Here is a 19,972-nt window from a genome sequence, read left to right on the forward strand (position 1 = left end):
GTTGGATGGCCGGGCCCAGAGAGTTGTGGTCAATGGAGTGGAATCCAGTTGGCGGCCGGTCACAAGTGGCGTCCCCCAGGGCTCGGTGCTTGGGCCGCTTCTGTTTAACATCTTCATTGATGATTTGGATGAGGGGATTGAGTGCACCCTCAGTAAGTTCGCAGACGACACTAAGCTGGGAGGGAGTGTTGATCTGCCTGAGGGGAGAAGGGCACTACAGAGAGACCTGGATAGACTTGATCGATGGGCCAAGGTTAATGGAATGAGTTTCAACAGGGCCAAGTGTCGGGTCCTGCATTTTGGTCATAACAACCCCAGGCAATCCTACAGGCTTGGGGAGGTGTGGCTGGAAAGCTCCCAGACGGAAAGGGACCTTGGTGTGCTGATGGACAGTCAGCTGAATATGAGCCAGCAGTGTGCCCAGGTGGCCAAGAAAGCCAATGGCATCCTGGCTTGTATCAGGAATGGTGTGGTGAGCAGGACTAAGGATGTCATCCTGCCCCTGTACTCAGCATTGGTGAGGCCTCACCTTGAGTACTGTGTCCAGTTTTGGGCACCTCAGCACAAGAAGGACATGGAGGTACTGGAGCAGGTCCAGAGAAGGGCAACGAGGCTTGTTAAGGGCTTGGAGAATCAGCCCTATGAGGAGAGACTAAGGAAGCTGGGGCTGTTTAGTCTGAGGAAGAGGAGGCTGAGGGGAGACCTTATTGCTGTCTTCCAGTACCTGAAAGGTTCTTACAGTGAGAGTGGGGCAGGTCTATTCTCACTACTGACTTGTGACAGGACGAGGGGAAATGGCCTCAAGTTGCGCCAGGGCAAGTTTAGGTTGGATATTAGAAAGAACTTCTTTACAGAAAGGGTGGTTAGGTACTGGAATGGGCTCCCCAAGGAGGTGGTTGAATCGCCATCCCTGGATGTGTTTAAGAGCCGCTTGGATGTGGTACTCAGGGATATGATTTAGCAGAGGTTTGTTGTTGTGGTATTGTTTTGTGGTTGTTTTTTAAGAGATAGGCTACTGGTTAGGCTGCGGTTGGACTTGATGATCTTCAAGGTCTTTTCCAACCTGAGTAATTCTATGATTCTATGATTACCTTAATGCCTTACATAATATTTTTCTATAATAGGTCTGGGATTTTTTCAGACTGAGGGTTTTAAATATCCAACTATGCTGTGATTTTTCTTTTAATGCTAAAATTCACTGTCACCAAATATTCTTAACATAATGTATTGGATTTTGTAGTGAATTTGGAGAGCTAAATTCATGTAATTGCAAATGCAAACTAAGGACGGAGATGCTCAAGGATAAAAATCCTTAGTGAACAAATGTTTATGTATAAAGTGATTACATTATCTAAATTATTCTTCTTCCACTGCTGATAATATTTAAGAGAAACTTATACAATGATATACCCTAAAAGCATCACGTGCTTGCGTTACTGTGGTGTACCAGACTATACTGATGTTCCAGTGCTTCTTAATACTGAATTTCCTAATGCATTGCTCCATACAAAATTTCTGCCTACGTGTTTTCTTTGCCTGCTTCCCTCCTCACTTTCACTTTGATGCTGCTTTTAATGGTAAATCCAGAACTACTTTATAACAGGTGAGGCAGCCCTGGTTGGCTGATAGCTGGAGCATGTGAGCAGTACTTCGGTCTCGGTGTGAGGGCCACCTTTGCACTTTAAGCTTAATGTTTGTTTGGCTTTCTTTATTAGGTCTGAAGACAGTGTGTTTAAAAACACGCTTACTTTCAGTAAAATCTGATGGAAACTTAAGGTAGTTTTATCTCCTTTGAACTATTGTCAGTCCCAGGCGTGTGCCCATAAGGAGCTGGTGACCTGATCGCATAGTTGAGTTCTGGGTGATGATGAATTTGAAAGTGGCCCTCCTCCTCTGTGTCCCACATATTCACGTGCTGAGGATTCCGCATCTGGACACAGTTGTCCAAATGAGGTCTCAGCAGTGCAGAGCAGAGGTGCAGGATCACCTCTCTGACCTGGTGACCTTCTTCTGGTGCAGCCCAGGCTTTCTGGGCTGTGAGGACACATCGTGCTGGCTCTTGTTCAGCTTGCCATCCCCCATTTTGTATTGCTAGTGGGGGTTGCTGTGACCCAAGTGCAAGACCTTGCAGTGGGCTGTGTTGAACCACATCAGAAGGTCCTGGACTTGTAAGCTAGCATAGGAAATGGATTAATGCTTTACCTTCCTAAAAATACTTTCACACTTTTCTTATCTCTTTACAATGTTAATGTGATTTGTTGTTACTGTTCTCTCCCTAGGCTGCAAGATATGGTGAGTAGTTGTAAATTGCATGAGGTGTTGTCTTTTTCTTTCAGGCCACCACTTTACATCAGCATCTTCGTGCTGCAGCAGCAAGTGCTTGGCAGGAATTGCTGTGGTGCAGAACTGTTAGCTGGGTGCTGGCTTTGATTTGAGCAGAAGTGTTGCATCCCAATAACTCACCTGTATTTGCTCTCTGCTGCAGTTTAACTTGGGCTTTTTCCTTTGTTTTTTGTCTTTCTAATGAAATTTAGGAACAGTCACATTCAACAAGTCTTTATATTCCTTGACTTCTTCACAGACATGTTACTGGACCTCAGTGATCTTCTTCAGGTATTGTACCTATTTTTTTTGTGGGAAAATTCTCTTGATAAAGGTTACGTTCAAGCAAAGTGCTGTCAGTGGGGGCTGTTTGGGACGCTTTAATTTCTCCCTAAGGTTTCTGAATTGGGGAATCACTGGGTTTGTAACTCAGAAATTGCTCCATGAAATTAAGTATCAAATTTCTTTTGCTTTTAACATTGCAAACAACATGTCAGGAGTTAGTATGGTGCTTTCTTCCGCGTTATTGCAATGGCACAAGGTCAGTAGTTACACATTTTTAACTAACAACAGTAGAAGACAAAACTCTTTGTAGGTAATACAGTGTAAATGGATTAGTGTGTGCCAGGGATGTGTTTTATGAGCTGTATTTTGAACAGAATATGTGTTTGCTCTTTGTGTGGAAATAGAAAGCTCTGCTGACCTACGCTGCCTTACTCGCATTCTCCACGTTCAAACTGTTTTACATACAATGTGAGTAGGTTAGTTACATCTATTTTTGTCCTCCCAGCTGTCTTGGTAAATGGCATCCCTCTGAAGACTATTTATTGCTTAAAGCAATCTGCTGGAATTACAATAATCAAATGAATCTTTAATTCTTAAAATTACTAATGGATTTAATTTTTTTTCCCCCCTTTTTTGCAAGCTCTTATTGAATTATTTTGATTGCTTATAAGCAAATATTGCATATGTAGATTGGGGGGTTTGTTTCCTATTAAGCGCAAGTGATTTTACATGGTGGTTGCTATGAAATAGAATGATTGCAGTAATATGGAGAATATCTACCAAATGCGAAGAGGAGGAATTGAATCTGAAGGAGGAAAGATGTCCTGTTGGCAAGGACAAAGACTGAACGATTTGGTTTTTCTCTCTGTACATTCCAGCCTTAAAAGCTGTCGAGATGGGGCACATATGATCCCAAAAGGTTAAAGGGGGGTAACTGAAGAGACGGGAGAGATGGAAATAGATCAGTGGTATGGAAATAGTCAGCCCTGGGAAGAAGAAAATGCAGTGTGTCACTGTCACGAACTTTATTTACGTATTAAACTACGTGACAATTTCTGATAGCCTCCCAATTCTGGTTTCTTAAAGATGAATCTGAGCTAACAGGAATCTTAAATGTCATTGTTAACTGTAGTTAGCCAGAAAGCCGTGCTGGAAAAAACAGAAATGAGCTTTTTAGACTTCCTCCATATTTTCTCCTGTCAATCCCAGTTTGTTTTATTAAACGGCACCAAAAAAAGCAAAACAAATAGAAACCAACCACCTCCCATTTTCTATTTTAAGTCATCATTATATGCATGCTTAAAATTACCTACAAAAGAAGCTCTGTAGGTGATTCTTATTTCTCGATGCTTTGTTTCCCTCTAAAATTAGTGGCGAAACATTTATTGCCCAGACAGAAAACTTCCCTGCGTGATGCTTTAGATCAGTCTTTGCTTGCAGATGGTACGAAAGCGAAAAGCAGTTGGTTTATTGGATGGTACTGTTGCCTTGAAGTGACTTATCCTTCAAGGACAGTTCTGCTGTTGTGAAGTTAGGATTTGATCATCATTAGAGCAAAAGGAAGGCTGTTAGCAGAAGTGATATTGCTGTCTTTTCATAATGTTTAACTGGTTTGGGGTGACCTGCACACTACTACTGAGCAAGTGTGGAACGCCTTGAAATAGATTTTGGTGTGTGTGAGTGGTGATGGGAGGAAGCACAACTGTCTTTTGTGTACTGCTTTATCTAATAGCAAAACAAAAAGTGAATCTACCTGCAAAAAGAGTACATGAGAACCTGTGGAAAAGAAATACCCACTGCTTTCTTTTACCACCTTGCAGCTGGGCACAATATTTGCTATGCTATTCTGCATCTGTGACCTTCAGTATCTGCTGAGAGAGCTGAGACCTCACAACTGGTAGCCGGTAGCTCCCAACATACGCAAGTTGGGTAGCTGAAAGTGAGAGGCTGTTTAAAAAGCCCTATCAGATTTTCTCCTGTACTGATGACTGAGATGGGGGAGCTTGGCTTATTCCACTGGAGAACTATTCTGTTTCATAACAACTTCAGGAACTTCAAAATTGCTGTCAGAATGAAATAAAATGCCCCCCTTTTTTCATTGGAAAGGCCAGCTTTTTGTATTTTGCTTTCTATTTTATCTCTAGATGAAATACGTTCTATGTGTTGGAAACCTCCCGTTGAAAGTGTCAGATTCAGCGTGCCTCTGGTACACTTAGACTTAAAAGCACTAGCTGAAATGAGCTGAAAATGTGCAGAGCAGCTCTACATGCGCCCTGTGCAGAGCAGGAAGGCATGCTGCATGTTGATTGCATTGGATGGATGATCAGTCACCAGTCTCCGACAGGGAAAGTACTTGTTTGTATTTTCAGATATTGCATTTTACTTGCAAATACAGCCTTCAGAGCGGTCTATAATCAGGCCCTTTGTTTGCTTTTTTGTTATTCCAATGGAAGTGACAGGACTTGCTTGTCGAGGAGAGCTGAGAAGCTTGTCTAGCCTTGGCCCAACTTTTGAACAGTTTGGGTTTGCTCATCTGTTTCAGAGCATTTGTTCCATTCACCTGGAGAACTATTTGGCTCATGTTTCAATGCTGCCTTTCCAATCCTAGGAGACTCTTTTTTTAGTTTCTTTTTTAGCCTTTTGTAATCTCCAGTGTCGTGGTCTTTGCAACTTAGTCGTAAAAGACTTCAGGAAGAGATGCTGGCACTGCTTTGATCTCCAGTTTCAGCCTTGTCAAGTATCATTTTAGTGTGCCGTATGGTGTGTCCTGCTGTTAAATAAGACTAATGCTGCCTGAAGTGATGTTAGAATCAGGCCCTTTAGAGCAGTGCACGGCAGGAGGATTAACAGCAACTGGCATAATAAATGAAAATGAGACATTCTGCCTTGATATCAAGAAAAGGTTTTTCAGCGTGAGGATGCTTGAACATTGGAACAGGTTGCCCAGAGGAGTTTTGAAGTCCCATCTTTGGAGGTTTTCCAGACCCAGGGCCACCTGTTCAGATCTGGCACTGACCCTGCTTTGAACAGAGGTTGGATTGGAGGTGTCCTGAGATCCCTTCCAACCAGAGCCTATGCCATGATTTATGATGAGGGAAGAGGATGTATAAGAAGAGAAAACCAGTGCGTGCTACTTGTTTATCTGGTCCTTTGGTCTGTCTTCCACTTCAAAACATAACTCTTACCCTCTTCAGTCTGTGCAGTCAAGTAACAATAGTCTGTTGTCCAGAAGGATTATTATTGTGAGTTATTTTGGGAAGCTGGTAGATGTATTTCTTTTTATTATCATTACTATTTATTTTATTTTTAAGGCAGTACTGGGCTTTGCTGATTTTTTTTTTCTGTGCTTGTCACAAATTACTCCCTTACTTTGTTGCATAGATGGTGTGATTCTAATTTATTGTACAGCTGTGGTGTTGGAGGGAGAATGCTAGAATGACAGTGGATGTGATTAGTGAAAAGTAGGCTCTCTCTATGGGGTCCCTAGAATGAAGGAAGAGCTTTAAAATGTAGCATAAAAGAAGCTGCTTAATTTTGATTTGTGTTTTCAGCTGCACTCTGACAAGCTGAGTTTTGTACACGTTTGTAGTTTCTTAGATTGTTCCTCTTCTGAGGTTAAATGTGATGTTCTAATTCTGATACGGACCCCAGAAATAAGACATTATGGGAGAAGGGCGAAAGAATATATACATACATATATATATATAGTTTTTAGACAGTATGTACTGGCTTCAGTTTTTAATACCCTTTGTTCCTGTAAAGATATTAACATGTTGACTGCATTGCCTTTATTGCCCCTTTGCAAATTGCTATGTTGATTGAGTTAATTTAAACAACCTGGTTGGGACCTTCAGGCATTACTATACTAAAAATGTTAATAATGAATCAAATAACCACAGGTGCCTCTTCCCCCAGCAACAGACACTCTCCTTAAAAACTCATTTGCTTTTCATGCTTGCTTAATTATTTAGGCAAGCAGCCATGGTTGTTTCACAGTGTGAATTCTCATTGAGTTCCAACTGCCCGGTCTTCATCTTTCTGAATGATAGAAGAACTTTGCATCATCACCATTTGTAATGTTTTTCCACGACGCTGTGCCACGGTCATGAAAAGCCTTTTTGGAAATTGCTTGTAGTAAAAGGGTATTGATTTATTAATTTAGAAACATAAATGAAGATTTTTGCTTGACTATGATTGCAACTTTATTGATCGCTACTGTCCAGAATTTAATGTACCTGGTACCTGTATGAATGGGGGATTCCCTCTTTCCCAAAGAAGGTTTAAAGTCCCGGAATGTTTTAGGATGGTGAACAGCTGAATTCGCATGGTACTGGCATGGAGGTATTTGTTATCTGTAGAAGTGGAAGTATATTGGTATTTGTGAACATGTCAGGCGTGATCTGAAATCAAGAGGAAATAATGAAAGGATGAGAGTCCCTATGGAAGTGTCCCTTTGAAATCAGCATCTGATGACTGACAGATGTGAAATGAAAAGACTCTGTCTTCGAAAAATACTGTGAAGGGCAAAGAGTATAATAAGTAGGAGGGTTTTTCTATAAAGATCTAAGTGAATAATTGGAAGCCATTCCCTCTCCAAGTGGCACTTTTAGCTCATACAGAATGTGTTGTAACGAGAGCAGAAACGATTGGTAAAGGACAACATCTTGTAGAATCTTAATTTCTCCTGTAAAAACTTAAGGTTAGAAATGGGTTGCTTTGTGGTTCCTGGGTGAGTGTGTGCTTTTTGTCTGAAAAAATATCTAATTGTTAAAAAAAAAGACGGAAAACCAGAACACATAGTGGCAGATCCGTATGCTTGCAGGTGCATTCCATTAAATGTGAACTGAATGTAAAACAACACAGTAAAGATATATGAGGATATGCAGATATTTTTTGAACACCCAGGATAGGAGAGGTCGACGCTCCTTTCTGTTGTATTAAGTGCTGCTGAAAATTAATGCTTGCATCTGATTGAGGGAATTTTAATATCTGATCAAAATATGAGAACAGCACAGAGATCACAAGTCTTTGGGAAGTCAATGAAACAATTGCTACACGTTGCTCTACGTTGGGAAAATGCAGGCTATCAGTTTGATTCTTATAACTGTAAGAAGTGGGGAAAAGAGGTCGAAGTTAATGTGGTAAGCTTCAAAGCTGCTGCAGTTCAAGTCTAAGCCAGAGCCATCCTTCTAGAAGGGCAGTTTTGTTTATTCAACATTCTAAGAACTCATGAAATTAGGTTTTATGAATGCAAATGTCATATGGTTCTAAATTTGGAACATGGAGCTTCTGATGGATTGGAGTAGATGAATTTTTATTATAAGTTCTTAATGATGAAAACTAGGCATTCAAGTAGCCCTCTAAATTAATTCCCTTAATTTTCAAAGCTTAGTAGTGTGCAGAAAATGTACAGAAGATGAATAAAGCTAAGTTCTTTTCTGTGGGCCTACTATATCTCTGTAATATTTCCATCTATCACAACAGGGCTGTGTGTGTTTATAATGGTTTATATTAGTGACAGTGGTATTAAATGTCAGCATGAGGGCCTTCTTCTGCTAACACTGGAAATGATGTGCCTTGTTGAGCAAGCTGTTACTGATTTTGGGGTGAGCTTTAGGCCGTATTGAACACCCTGCTATGGATCTATGGATATTCGGTAAGTTCCAAGGATGCTTAGTGTTTTGTTTTACGGGGCCTGACGTATTTCTTGAACTGATTTGCCAGGAAAACTGGAACCAGTTGAGTATTCCCATTTCTTTCTGTGCATTTAAACTGACATTAAAGAAGTGCAAGCTTTGATACAGAGCTTGTAATGCACTGAGTATCATGGTGGTTGAATCGCCATCCCTGGATGTGTTTAAGAGCCCTCTGGATGTGGTGCTCAGGGATATGATTTAGCAGAGGGTTGTTAGAGTTAGGGTACTATGGTTAGGCTGCAGTTGGACTTGATGATCTTCAAGGTCTTTTCCAACCTGGGTAATTCTATGATTCTATGATTCTTTCTGAGTTGGTAGCATCCAGAGACTGCAAAGTGCTCTTGTGATCAAAGGAAATACCCTGATGTACCATTTCAATATGAATTTATTATTTTGTGTAAATACGCTGCCTACACCTTGAAGTCGGGTCATAAAACATTGCCAATGCGGGTGAGGTGGAAAATCAGGTTGCGTCTGAGTGTTTGCTTCTCTGATAGAGCATGGATCCGGAGACCTTTAGGAAGGGCGAGGATGGGAATCTTAAAGTAAAGAAGTCACAGCAGTTTTATAATACGTTCTTCTTTGCTTTAGCTTTAATTCAGCGCTTGTTTTGTTAGTTAGAACATAGCTAAAAACAACAACAACCCTGCCTTCTTATGTCCTTTTGTATTTATTTGTTCTTTGATGATTGCATTTCTGGAAAGTTTCCCTGGGAGGAGTTTCACGTAATGACGTGGTTAGATGGGGATACGCATGAAGAATTTTGGATACCCTGGCAGAAAATCCAGAGGGAAAAATACTTGACCGAATCTGAGGCTTTCTCTAGACTAAAATGAAGGAACTAGATGAGTTTGTGACGCTCTGGTGGAAACACTGCATGTACTTGGCTCCGCTGAAGTAACTTTATTGATTCGTGCAGTGAAATCATCCTTGCAGAGCAAGATCTAAGCGATGAGGTTCAAGATTTATTGTAACTCGGTCAGCCAACTTAGAAGGCTGAAACTGCAGCCAAACCCCCACTCTTTATGTTAATATTTTTTGGACAGAAGGTCAAAACAGTCCATTCCAAAGTTGCAGTGAACGTAGAGCATTGAAAGCCAACTGAAACACTGCAGCTATTTTGCTTTAGTAATGTCTCTGTGGCTCATGGAAAGTCACGTGCTCCCAAACTCCTGTTTGAATTGCCAGATTCAGTAGATGCTTATTTTTCTCTGCTGAATTCGATGACTTATTTCCTAACTACACTTCTTGTTCAGAGGTTATATTTTGTTTGTTTCCTTGCCATAGAATAGTATTGCTATGTCATTTGGCAGAAGGATGGTAGCATTTCAGCTTGTACTTCTGTATGGGATGGGCCAGTCTAACCACATGGCATGGAACGTATCCAGTGATCTCATTAAATATGGACTCAATTAATGCCCTATCACGTACACTTACTTGATTGAGCATTTACTTTTGGGACATGTGATAATTCTAAGGATTTATTTGAAATCTTCCCTTTTTACATTCAGATTTTTTATACCGGCTTCAACCTTTATGGGTGCCTTGGGAAGCAAGGTGTGCACGGAGCTTCGTGGGAATGTTTGGAGCTCATTGGGAATTGAAGAATATCCTGCCTTTCTTGTTGACCACAAAACACATCTTAAGATAGTGAAATAAAACTTCCTCAGCCTTTACAAACACAACTGTAATTGCCTATGCCATAAATTGCAAATCAGAGTATGAAGAGCAGCTCCTCCCATGCCTTTACATCCTCCTAGTTGAGCAGTTGGGGTGGAGAGCAGAGAGTGGTGGGGTAGAGAGTGGGGCTCTGCCGAACTCCATAGGTTTGCTGTTTACAGTTGCTTCTTTTCCCCCTTTTTTCATGTCTGTTTGTTGATATTTGCTTTGTAAATGTCGAGTGATGTGGGTCATTGTTCAAACCAATCAGAACCAACAAATGACCTTGGGGCATGTAGCACTGCTCCTATCTTTGGTAGAAAAGTTGGGTTTGCACCCATGCAACACTTCATTATCACACTTAATGCGATTGTAGAGCTGAAATTTGGACTAACTTGTGATTGTTTGCTGAGGGTTTGTTATGTCACAAGATAAATGATGCTGTGAAGTCTACTTACTGCTTTTAGATGTTGGGTGACAACCGAGTTGTCCAGGTGCTGCAGAGCAGCACTGAGTCCACTGAAGAGCAGAATGATCAGCTCTTTGTAGGTTTCTTTCACTATCATCTCATGCTTTGATTTCTAACACTTGTGCAGCTTTTGACAAGCACCAGGTTCTGCTCTGTTCCTACAAATACTTCATAGACTCATAGAATTACCCAGGTTGGAAAAGACCTCAAAGATCATCAAGTCCAACCTCAGCCTAACCATAGTACCCTAACTCTAACAACCCTCCACTAAATCATATCCCTGAGCACCACATCCAAACGGCTCTTAAACACATCCAGGGATGGTGACGACCACCTCCCTGGGGAGCCTATTCCAGTGTTTAACAACCCTTTCTGTAAAGAAATGTTTCCTAACGTCCAACCTAAACTTTTCTTGCATTACTTTAATTGAATTTTTTAAAGCAAGTTGTTTTAAGATGTCAGGGTGTTGGTTTTTTTTTTCTTCCTTTACAATTAAAAGGTGTGTTGAAAACACTTGTGGTTTAAGATTTAAATAATGATTTTTGTCTTTTGCCAGGTGAATGTCTATGTGCTGGGAAAAACTTTCCTTCTGTTGGCAAGAGAACTCTGCATAAATGCTCCAGCCATAGGTACTTCTTTACACTTTGACTTTTGGGTGTATTTTTTTGTATGATTTCTTTAGAAGAATGTATGAGTCTATAGTTTATGTATGCGTCTGTAGTACTAATCCACTAAAGCAGTAGCTTAAAATGAAGCTGGAATCAATCCAGCAATACTGGCCTGATCTCCTTTATGTAGGACTTTACAGGTGGTAGATGCTGCCCTCTTGTCCAGTTTTGATGCTTTTTCTGAAAGTAGCTTAGGCTACGTTAAGACAATAGACCGATGATACATGACAGATGTGTGTTTATCTGCAAGCTTGCATTGGCCTGTCAAACTTCAGCTCCACAAGAACATTTGCCAAACAGATTATCACTGCATCACTGTAGTCACAGCACAGTGCTTGAAATACAAGTGATCTGAAGGAAAACAGGGTCCAGCATTTTCAAAATCTGCAGCTTTTCCCAAGTATTCAAATAGCTTTTTTTTTTTCCCATTAGTAAGTCAGCGTTCAGACCATAGCACACAGTGTTACGTGTCAAAAGGGTGAAAAGCTCTTGTCTAGGTTGTAACTTTTGAGCCAAGGGAATTCCTGCTATAAAAAAGACAGTTTATAGGGAGGCCTTGTGACTGTTGCCCACCTCTGTGCAGAATTCTTTCCCCTGTATCTTCACCCACCATCACTCCCACTCTCCTTAATCTGTACTGAGAGAATCAGCTGCCTTTGTGCTCAGGAACACATGCACCCTCCTTCAGATGTACTTGGCTGGTCACATAACTGTGTTCCTGCTCTTTCAGTCTGCAATGAGAGGAGCAGCAGCTCCCATACTGAGCATCATCCTAGTGGTGTCCAGAAAGCAGTACGTAGGCAGGACACAGCTATCTCCCATCACTGCAGTGAGCGGGATTAGTTGGTAAATGTTAGCACAGCCTGATGTCCTGTACAGACATCTTGTGTCCAAGAATTCAGTTCCCTTATTTCTTTTTCCTCTCTGAGAGAACAGGCAGGATTTTATTACAGTTTAGTTTCAAGGTAAAAAAAATAATGCAGCTCAGGTAAAAAACAGAAAACTTGCAGTTAAAGGCAGAGAGGTACCTGTTCTATGTGCAAAAAAAAAAAAGTTAATCGGCTCATTCTATGGTTACAATGTTTTTTATAAAGAACGCCAAGTCCTTCCCATTGGTTCACCTGCAATGGTGGAGAGATGCTTGAGGAATACACCTCTTTGGCAGCCTCTGAGAAAACTGAAGGATGCCAGCTGTGAAAATGACTGATAGACCCAAAACTACACAGGGAGAGGGGGAAAAAAAAAGGCCTGGCAGTTTTGCCTTATGGTGGCTTCCCTCAGTAATTCTGAGTGACCGGTACTGTAAATCTGTCTGCTCCTAAAGGCGAGATGTGATGTATATTTAAGTAGTGGCTGTCAATACTACAGCTTGTGGCTGCATGAGGCTTTATCTGTCTGTCCTGACGCCGCTTGCTCGACTCTAGTGCGTTTTGACAGTGCAGGTGTTACTGCTGCTGTTTGCTGGGCTTGGTGGAAGTTAACACAGATGATGCCAAAAGCAGAATGCAAACAGACAGAAGAAGCTTACAGCAGTAAGCACAAGGTTTTATATCAGCGCTGGTTATGCTCAGGCTTTCACTGTTCAGCTTAGGCGACCCACAGCCAAGCTCTGAGCTTCCTTCCTCCTGTCCTTCTTGGTGAAGGACAACCAGGGCTGCCTGATGGATGGGCTCTGCAGGTGGGGGGAGCCTTTCTACGCCTGGCACTGCTCACATCTTGCAGAGGGCAGGCAGCCAGCGGTGTTACCACCCATTAACTGCACTGTAGTTAACAGACAAGCCATAACATCAGGAAGGGGGCAATATGCGGGATTTAGGGCAAGTAGAAATGTTTTATATTTCACCGATTCATAAACTGCTCTAGTTTAGAACATTCTGTTTGAGTCAGCTGCAGCCTGCAAGTTAGTTATCTATATACAAAATAAATGCACGCTCTGTGCAAAATTTAACATTTTTTTTTTTCTGCTCACTGCAGTCTTAATTAAGTCAAATAGCTTATGAATAAATAAAATAAGATTAAATTCAAGAGCATTCCTTCACTTATTGGGTATAGCCTGATGTAGCAGATAGGTAAGTAGCGTAACATTCCATACTGCTGTACAGTTCTGTAGTAAAACCGAAGAATCCCTTAATGTGCAGCGTTGCAGTACTGGAATACAATCAAGGTGAAATGCATCATGCATAGAAAATGAGCTCAGGGATTTGTCCTCCTTGTACCCCGGTCCCGTTGGTACTGTCCGAGGAGCACTGGAACTGGAAGGTCACTTTGCCACACTGCACTTCAGTCATTCCCTCCTGCCCGAAGTAACTGAGCTCATTGCCGTCCAGAATGGCACTTACATTGTAAAACGTGTCCTGCTCAACCTGCACCGGGTGCTCAAACCACACCGAGAAGGTATTGCTGGAGCCGTCGGAGGTAAACTTTGTCAGATTCTGAGCCAGGACAACTCCTAAGCGCTTCAGTTCGATTTTGACGCTGTATTCAGCTTTGCCACAACTCGACCCATACAATCCCAGTCCCGCTATAAATATCCGTTTGTCTACAGCAAACTGAATGCTGTCGCACCGCCCCCGGTACCTCCACTGGTTACTGCGGTACGCAGATGACTGAAAGCGATGGCAGCGCTGCGGCACCAGTCCTTTCCTTTTGGTCAGCGGAAACTCGAGTTTGGGTTTGTTGGCGGCCGTGTACCACAGGAATATGTTGTGCGTCTCCTCCAGCGTGAGGATGTCGGACTGGGCCGCCCCGTTGGCAAACTCTTCCAAAGTCATGGTGGGGATCCGCACCAAGTACAGCGCTTTCCCCAACACGTTCCTCTTGTTGCGCGGCGTCACTGGCAGCCCCTGCCTCTTGCACTCGGCCTCGGCCCAGTTGAGAACGGCTTCAAACACCACCACCTCCTTGGTGTTGAGAGCTTCCCGCGTCACAATGATCTCCAGCGTCTGCAGGTCGATCTCGCAGAACCCTTCCGATTTGAGAGCCATCTCAGCCTGAGCATCGATCACCTCCCAGCAGCGCTGTGTCAGCTCTGGCTCCTCGAAGAGCCGGCTCTGGGACAGCAGGACGCACGCGTTCTTTGCCTCCAAGCTCGTCTCCAGGAAGTTGACGCACGCCTTTGCCAGGGCCGGCACGATGTACTTCTTGGCAGCGTAGAGCGTCGCCAGCACAGTGTCGGCTTCCAGGTCTATCTCGTCGCTGTACATGTATCTAGGTGAGAAAAGAAGTTTCTTAAGGGAAAGCGTATAGGCACAGCCCACGGGAAACTCATCTCTAGTCATCGCTGCTGGCTGTTAGTCAGACGTTCAGTGTATGACAGCTCATGAAGCATTAATACGTGCGCACCGCACGATGCCGAGCGGGACCTGCATATTCTATAAGCCACTTTGATTCTGTCCACGTAATTAGTAGACTCGGAGCGGCCACTTACTTTAATAGGATAAGAAAGGCTGCGGGTTCCACATCTGGGATATGGATTTCGGATTTGACCTCGGCGAGATCGCCGTAAAACATAGCGTAGAAGACGGAGCTGCCCACTGCCAGCACGTACTGCAAAACACAGAGAGCACCTCAGCACCGCAACGCTCCCTGCGACCGCCCCGCGCACACATCGCTGCTGGGACGGAACCGAGACGCGGAACAACCCGCGTGCGCGCAGCGAGCCGCGCTCCGCACCAACCTTATGGGCAGGAACTTTCTTGGATGCCCCCGGCGGGCCCACGATGAAGTGGACGTCAGCCATGAGCTCGTTATTGAACATCAGCGCGTTCCTGCGGACGAGGGCAGGGAGAGGCCGGTTAGCGGCGGGCGGCCCGGACCCACGCACCCACCCGACCCGGCTGGGGAGGAGGAGGGAGCCGGCCTCACCTCTCGCGCAGCGTGGGGTGGCACGACTGCCAGCTGGCGCTCTCCAAGTTGTTGTTGTTGAGGTTCTGGAGCTGGGGCGGCGGGGGCGGCTGCGCGCTCTGCTGCAGCTGCAGCGCGGGTTTCTTGCTGCCGGCGGCGGCGGCGTTGCTGTTGGCGATATTGGTGTTGGCAGGGTAAAGTTCTGCGGCCATCTTCTTCTTCAGGGCCAGGGGCACTGCCTCAGAGCATCCTGGCGCCTTGCCGTTTGACCTGACGCTCTTTTTGGACTTCTTTAAGGTCTCTGGAAGCAGAAGAAAAAAAGTCAAACACTTCATGATCCTGCCATTGAGGCACCCATGGGGCAGCGGCATCGGCGACAAGGACCGCCGGCTCCCGAACCAGGTCCCGCGGCGTGGATGGGCGCTCCCAGGCCGCCGTCACGGAGCGCTCCGGTGCTCACCTCGCAGCGGGGAACCCGGGCAGTGCGGGCGGGCGGCTCCGGCCCCCGAGGAGGAGGAAGAGAAGAAAAACCAGCCCAAAAAAAAGAGGGGAAAAAAAAAAAAAGCCAAAAAAAAAAAAAAAAAAAGAAAAAAAAAAAAGCACAGCACGAGAATCCCGACAGGTCCAGCAGGGCACGGCGTCACTCCGCAGATCCTCCAGGTGCTACCGCCCGCCGCCGGCTCCCCGCTGCCAGCGGCGCTCCGCTCCGTCCTTCCCCTCCCGGTGCTGGAGGCGGCGGCGGCGGGGGCACATCCGGGCCGGGCCGGGGCGGCGGCGGCTCTCCGCAGTCCGCTGCCGGGCGCACCAACTTTCCTCCTCCTCCTCCTTTCCCCGCGGCGGCCGCCGCCTCCTCCTCCTCCTCCGCCGCCGCACGGCGCTGCTCCTTCGCGCTGCTCCCGCCCGCCCCGGGGGCGTTGCTGGCGGCGGGGCGCCCCGGCTGCTCGGCGGCGGAGGCAGCGCTCCCCCGGACGCTCCCCTCGCGGCTGTGCTCGGCGCGGTTCTGCCGGGCCCTGCCTCCGCCTCCCGCCCTAAGAGGCAGCGCCGCGCCGCGCGTCACGGACACCGCGCCAATGGGGAGCGCCGGGGCGCGGCGGGGAGAGCCGCCCCCCGCTCGGCGACGTGCGCCGGGCAGCGCCGCCCGCTCCTTCCCGCAGCGCCCGCTCGGGGGCGCCGTGCCGAGCGCTGCCCCGATGGCGGCCGTGGAGCGGCCCGGGGCAGGCGGCCCTTGGAGCTGCCCGGGCGGCCCGGGCGGGGGCGCCGCCGCGCCGTGCAGTGCGGTGGGGGGAGGCCGGGCCGGCGGGGGGAGGCACGGATGGAGCTGAGCTGCGGGAAGCGCGGGGCGCTGCGCTGCGTTCTGCTGCAGGGCTTTCTATCCTGATTCATTTCTCTGTTTGTTCCTTTATAATTTGCGTCCCTTTTTATCTTTCTCCACCGTTTTATTTATTTTTCTCTATTTACTTTTTCACCACGGCTTTTATTTTTTCTTTTCCTTTTTACTTTTTTCCCTTCTGTTTTCCCTTCTATTTCTTCTTATCCTGTTTTCCTTCCCTTTTACCTCTCCCTTTCCATTCCCCCAATTCTACTTCCTCCCTTTTGCTTTCCCATTTCTTTTTCCCCTTTTACCTTCTACTTCCCCCACCTTTTATCTGCCCCCCTTTTATCTTACCCCATTTTTCATCCTCCCTTTTATTACTTCTCCTTCTTATTGCCCACTTTTCATCCCATCTCTCTTTTAGCTTTTCTCCTCCTTTTATCTCTCCTTTCCTTGCAGCCCCTCTCAGACCCTTCACCCCACAGCTCCATACTGTGCCCTCAGCCCCGGCTCTCTCTGTAGTCAGGGCTGTGCTGCTGTTCTCAGGACCTGTATGGAAAGTGCTGTTGGCTTCAGCAGTGTTTTACGAGTGTTGGTTCATTATTACTTTTCTAATCCATGTAGCAGACAGTCGTGTTAACTTTGGCCCCAGTTTAATTTATATATCGGTGGCATCACTTTTTTGGCCTTTTATGGCCTCTTTTTGCTACAGGCTTTTCACTCAGAACCATCCACGCATTCATATTCTGGCTGTTTGATAGCTTTCAGAATATAAATTAACTGCATGTCATGTGTTCTCAGACGACCTGTGGGCACAAAGCGCAGGCTGAAAACTGAGCAGCTTCTGTGCAGATGCCTCCAAACACCCCCCAACTCCTCTGCCTTGCTTAGAGCTGGGTCTCTGCCCTGTGGGGCAGCCCTGACCCCATACAGAGCAGCTCTGACCCCATACAGAGCACCCCATGCTGGGAGTCACAGACCCCATATGAGGCAGACAGACCCCATACAGGGCAGCCAGGAGCAGGCTGGGTGCTGCCCGCTGGCACTGCACACAGTACTGCAACATCAGTAGCAAATTGCATGCCTAGAGTTCCTTCTGGAAGCGCTTTGCATTTTGGAATTGGTCTGTTTTGTTTACTAGCATGAAAAATTCACACTTTTGCTAAAGCTGTGATTGTGCCAGTACTCATTTTTGCAAGAAAACACTTGGAAGCCGGTTTCCTTAAGCTGTTCTCTTAGACGGTTCACTTGCAGCGGGCACCTTAAGGTGGGCAGGGATCTGCTGGCACAGGGCACAGCCATCCTAAAGAATCACAGGGATCCATCAGTCTTTCCCAACCCTTTGGTTTTTATGGCCGTGGTGGGGAGGTGTCTGCTTCGGTATATCTTAAGGTTTGAGGGAGATGCATTTGGAAGTTATTGCTCAATGCATGTGATGCTTTCATGTAATGCCTTTGTGTAGCCAGGTACTGCTGGTGCGGGTAATTAGGGATAGCAACAGGGCATCCTTGTCAGGGCTTGGTGCTATGTGGAAGCGCTCTGATTAGTTGTAAATCCGTGCGGCTGCTGCAGCGCTTTGAGCTGAATTTTCATCTTTATCAGTGTGAGTGCCCACATAGGAGATCAGCTAAGGAAATTGAGTCGGGGCTAATAGTTAACAATTTACCTTACATCATGGATTTTCGGTCAAGTGATAAAAGGCAGGCAGGAAATGAGCGGCTGATACCTGAAATCAGAGTAAACATGTGTTACACGCTGCTTTTACAAGATTGTTTGATAAATTATAAATCGGGTTAGGCAAAGCGCAACCCGCGCTGACGGATTTCAGTGGGTCTGAACCTGATAACACCAACACTTGAAACGAGTTTATACATCAGGAGACACATCCCGGGCTGATGGAAATCGTCGTAGGCTGTTGACATTAATTGGGTTCCAGCAATTTGTGCCTGGATACGGCTTTGAACCCTGGGAAGCTCTGAGGACAACGGTGTGCCGTGCTTTAAAAGCCTCTTGTCTGTAAGCGAAGAAGGATTTTGTTTTAGCTATGCCTGTAGTGAAGATGTGATCCTAAAGCTTCATCTGTGCTGCTCTCTTACTTGTTCCCCGAGATGTGAAGCAAGTCGACCATGACAACCTCACAGTTCTGTATGTCATAAATCAAAGTTTGGGATTAGGAGTAATTGTGTTACTTTCTTTTGCAGATCCGTGTTTATATATTCCTCGTTTTGCACATATGCTGGAATTTGGGGATAAGAACCACGAAGTGTCCATGACGGCTCTCAGGCTACTGCAGAGAATGAAGCGAGACTGGATGCACACTGGCCGCCGGCCGTCTGGGCTCTGCGGGGCAGGTGGGTGAGATGTGGGATGTGAGGTGTCAGGTGTGTGAGATGTGGGATGTGGGGTGTCAGGTGTGTGAGATGTGGGATGTGGGATGTGAGGTGTCAGGTGTGTGAGATGTGGGGTGTCAGGTGTGTGAGATGTGGGGTGTCAGGTGTGTGAGATGTGAGGTGCGTTGCTCCACCTGCAGCAGGTTGAGCTGAGAACAGCTGTGGACTTTCCCATTTCCTAGGAACTCAAATTTCAGTTTTGCTCCTACATTCCTTGCTCAGATCCTTTACCTCTTACATCTGGGGTTTGTTTTAACCTTTCTGGGGCTCATCCCGCTCCCATTCTGCAAGCTGTAGCTTTTTGTCAGCTAAAACTGCCCTGTTAGTGCAAGCAGTTGGATATGTGTCTTTACACTGATTCTTATGCAAGAAACGCTCTCTCTGACCTAATATGTGAAATTATTTTCTTCTCAGTCTTTTTTCCAAGATTCATAGCAGACGTGATGCTTACAAAAGCCTACAGGACTAGGCTGAAAAATGGTATCGGCTAGTGAGGTCAGACTAATGAGAAGTGCATATAGCCACAGAGTTAGCGTGTGCACTTCATTGTATTTGAAAGATCTTGTATGTGCATGCTTGAATAGAGCATAAACCATAGAGAACCCAAAAGTATGCGTTCTTCTTACAGGCTGAGAGAGCTGGGGCCATTCAGCCTGGAGAAGAGAAGGTTCTGGGGACTCATGAGAGAAGCCTTTCAGCATCTAGAGGGGAGCTGTAAGGAAGAAGGGACAGATCTTTAGAGGGGTCTGTTTTGACAGGACAGGGAGAAAAGGTTTCAAACCATTCTACAAGTTGAAGCAGGAGGTGCTGATTTGCTACATCCTTCCACACAATAAACCGTGCATGCAGTTCATGGCTTCTTTTGGCTCCTTGGCCTACACGTCTGTGCCACACATTGTCTGGAGCTGTGTGAAGGAACAGTCATTTGATGTTCCCATTAGGATCTGGAGCCGTTCCGCACGTGCCTGAAGCGGAGCTCTGGTTTTGTTTCCTCTGGAGGGAAGCACTTCTGCATACTTAAACCTGTTCTGCCCACTGAACCACAGTGTGATGAATGAATGAGGTTGATGCCTCAAAACTGTCCTGATGCTCTGAATCAGAGCAATAGTGTAAACGCAATCTATTGCAGTTATCTGGCTGTGTGGAGGGTCTCGCACGCCAACACTTGTGCACCAGCAGGCTGGTGGGAATGGTTACAGCTTAAGCAGGCTTTGCTTCCGTGGGTTTAATTGGAGAGCTTTTTATTCAACTAGTAAGCTCTGCTAAAAGGATGGTCACTTTGACAATGTGTGATCAGTCTGATGTTCTTGTGCCATATTGAAATAGCT

General features: G+C 45.6%; 2 protein-coding genes across 3 annotated transcripts in view; one reads left to right on the forward strand and one right to left on the reverse strand.

The window, feature by feature from the left end:
- The window catches only part of BRF1 (BRF1 general transcription factor IIIB subunit), a 171,133-nt gene that overhangs the window by 61,960 nt on the left and 89,201 nt on the right, over positions 1 to 19,972 (forward strand). The window contains exons 4-6 of the mRNA XM_072337071.1: positions 2,582 to 2,613; positions 10,988 to 11,060; positions 18,456 to 18,605. Of these exons, the coding sequence (XP_072193172.1) occupies positions 2,582 to 2,613; positions 10,988 to 11,060; positions 18,456 to 18,605 (255 nt within the window). The remainder of the gene's footprint in view (positions 1 to 2,581; positions 2,614 to 10,987; positions 11,061 to 18,455; positions 18,606 to 19,972) is intronic.
- On the reverse strand, positions 13,039 to 15,934 carry BTBD6 (BTB domain containing 6). 2 transcript variants are annotated; one of them, XM_072337074.1, is made up of 5 exons: positions 15,403 to 15,934; positions 14,964 to 15,243; positions 14,776 to 14,866; positions 14,527 to 14,645; positions 13,039 to 14,306 (listed from the first exon to the last, which is right to left on the reverse strand). In XM_072337074.1, the coding sequence occupies exons 2-5, from the start codon at positions 15,152 to 15,154 to the stop codon at positions 13,274 to 13,276; spliced, it is 1,434 nt and encodes a 477-aa protein (XP_072193175.1). In that variant the 5' UTR covers positions 15,155 to 15,243; positions 15,403 to 15,934; the 3' UTR covers positions 13,039 to 13,273. The 2 variants fall into 2 exon arrangements, with proteins under 2 accessions (XP_072193175.1, XP_072193173.1); XM_072337072.1 differs by lacking the exon at positions 15,403 to 15,934 and having other exon boundaries at positions 14,964 to 15,396.

This window comes from Excalfactoria chinensis, chromosome 5 (genome assembly GCF_039878825.1).
Source record: "Excalfactoria chinensis isolate bCotChi1 chromosome 5, bCotChi1.hap2, whole genome shotgun sequence".
Lineage (NCBI taxonomy): Eukaryota > Metazoa > Chordata > Aves > Galliformes > Phasianidae > Excalfactoria > Excalfactoria chinensis.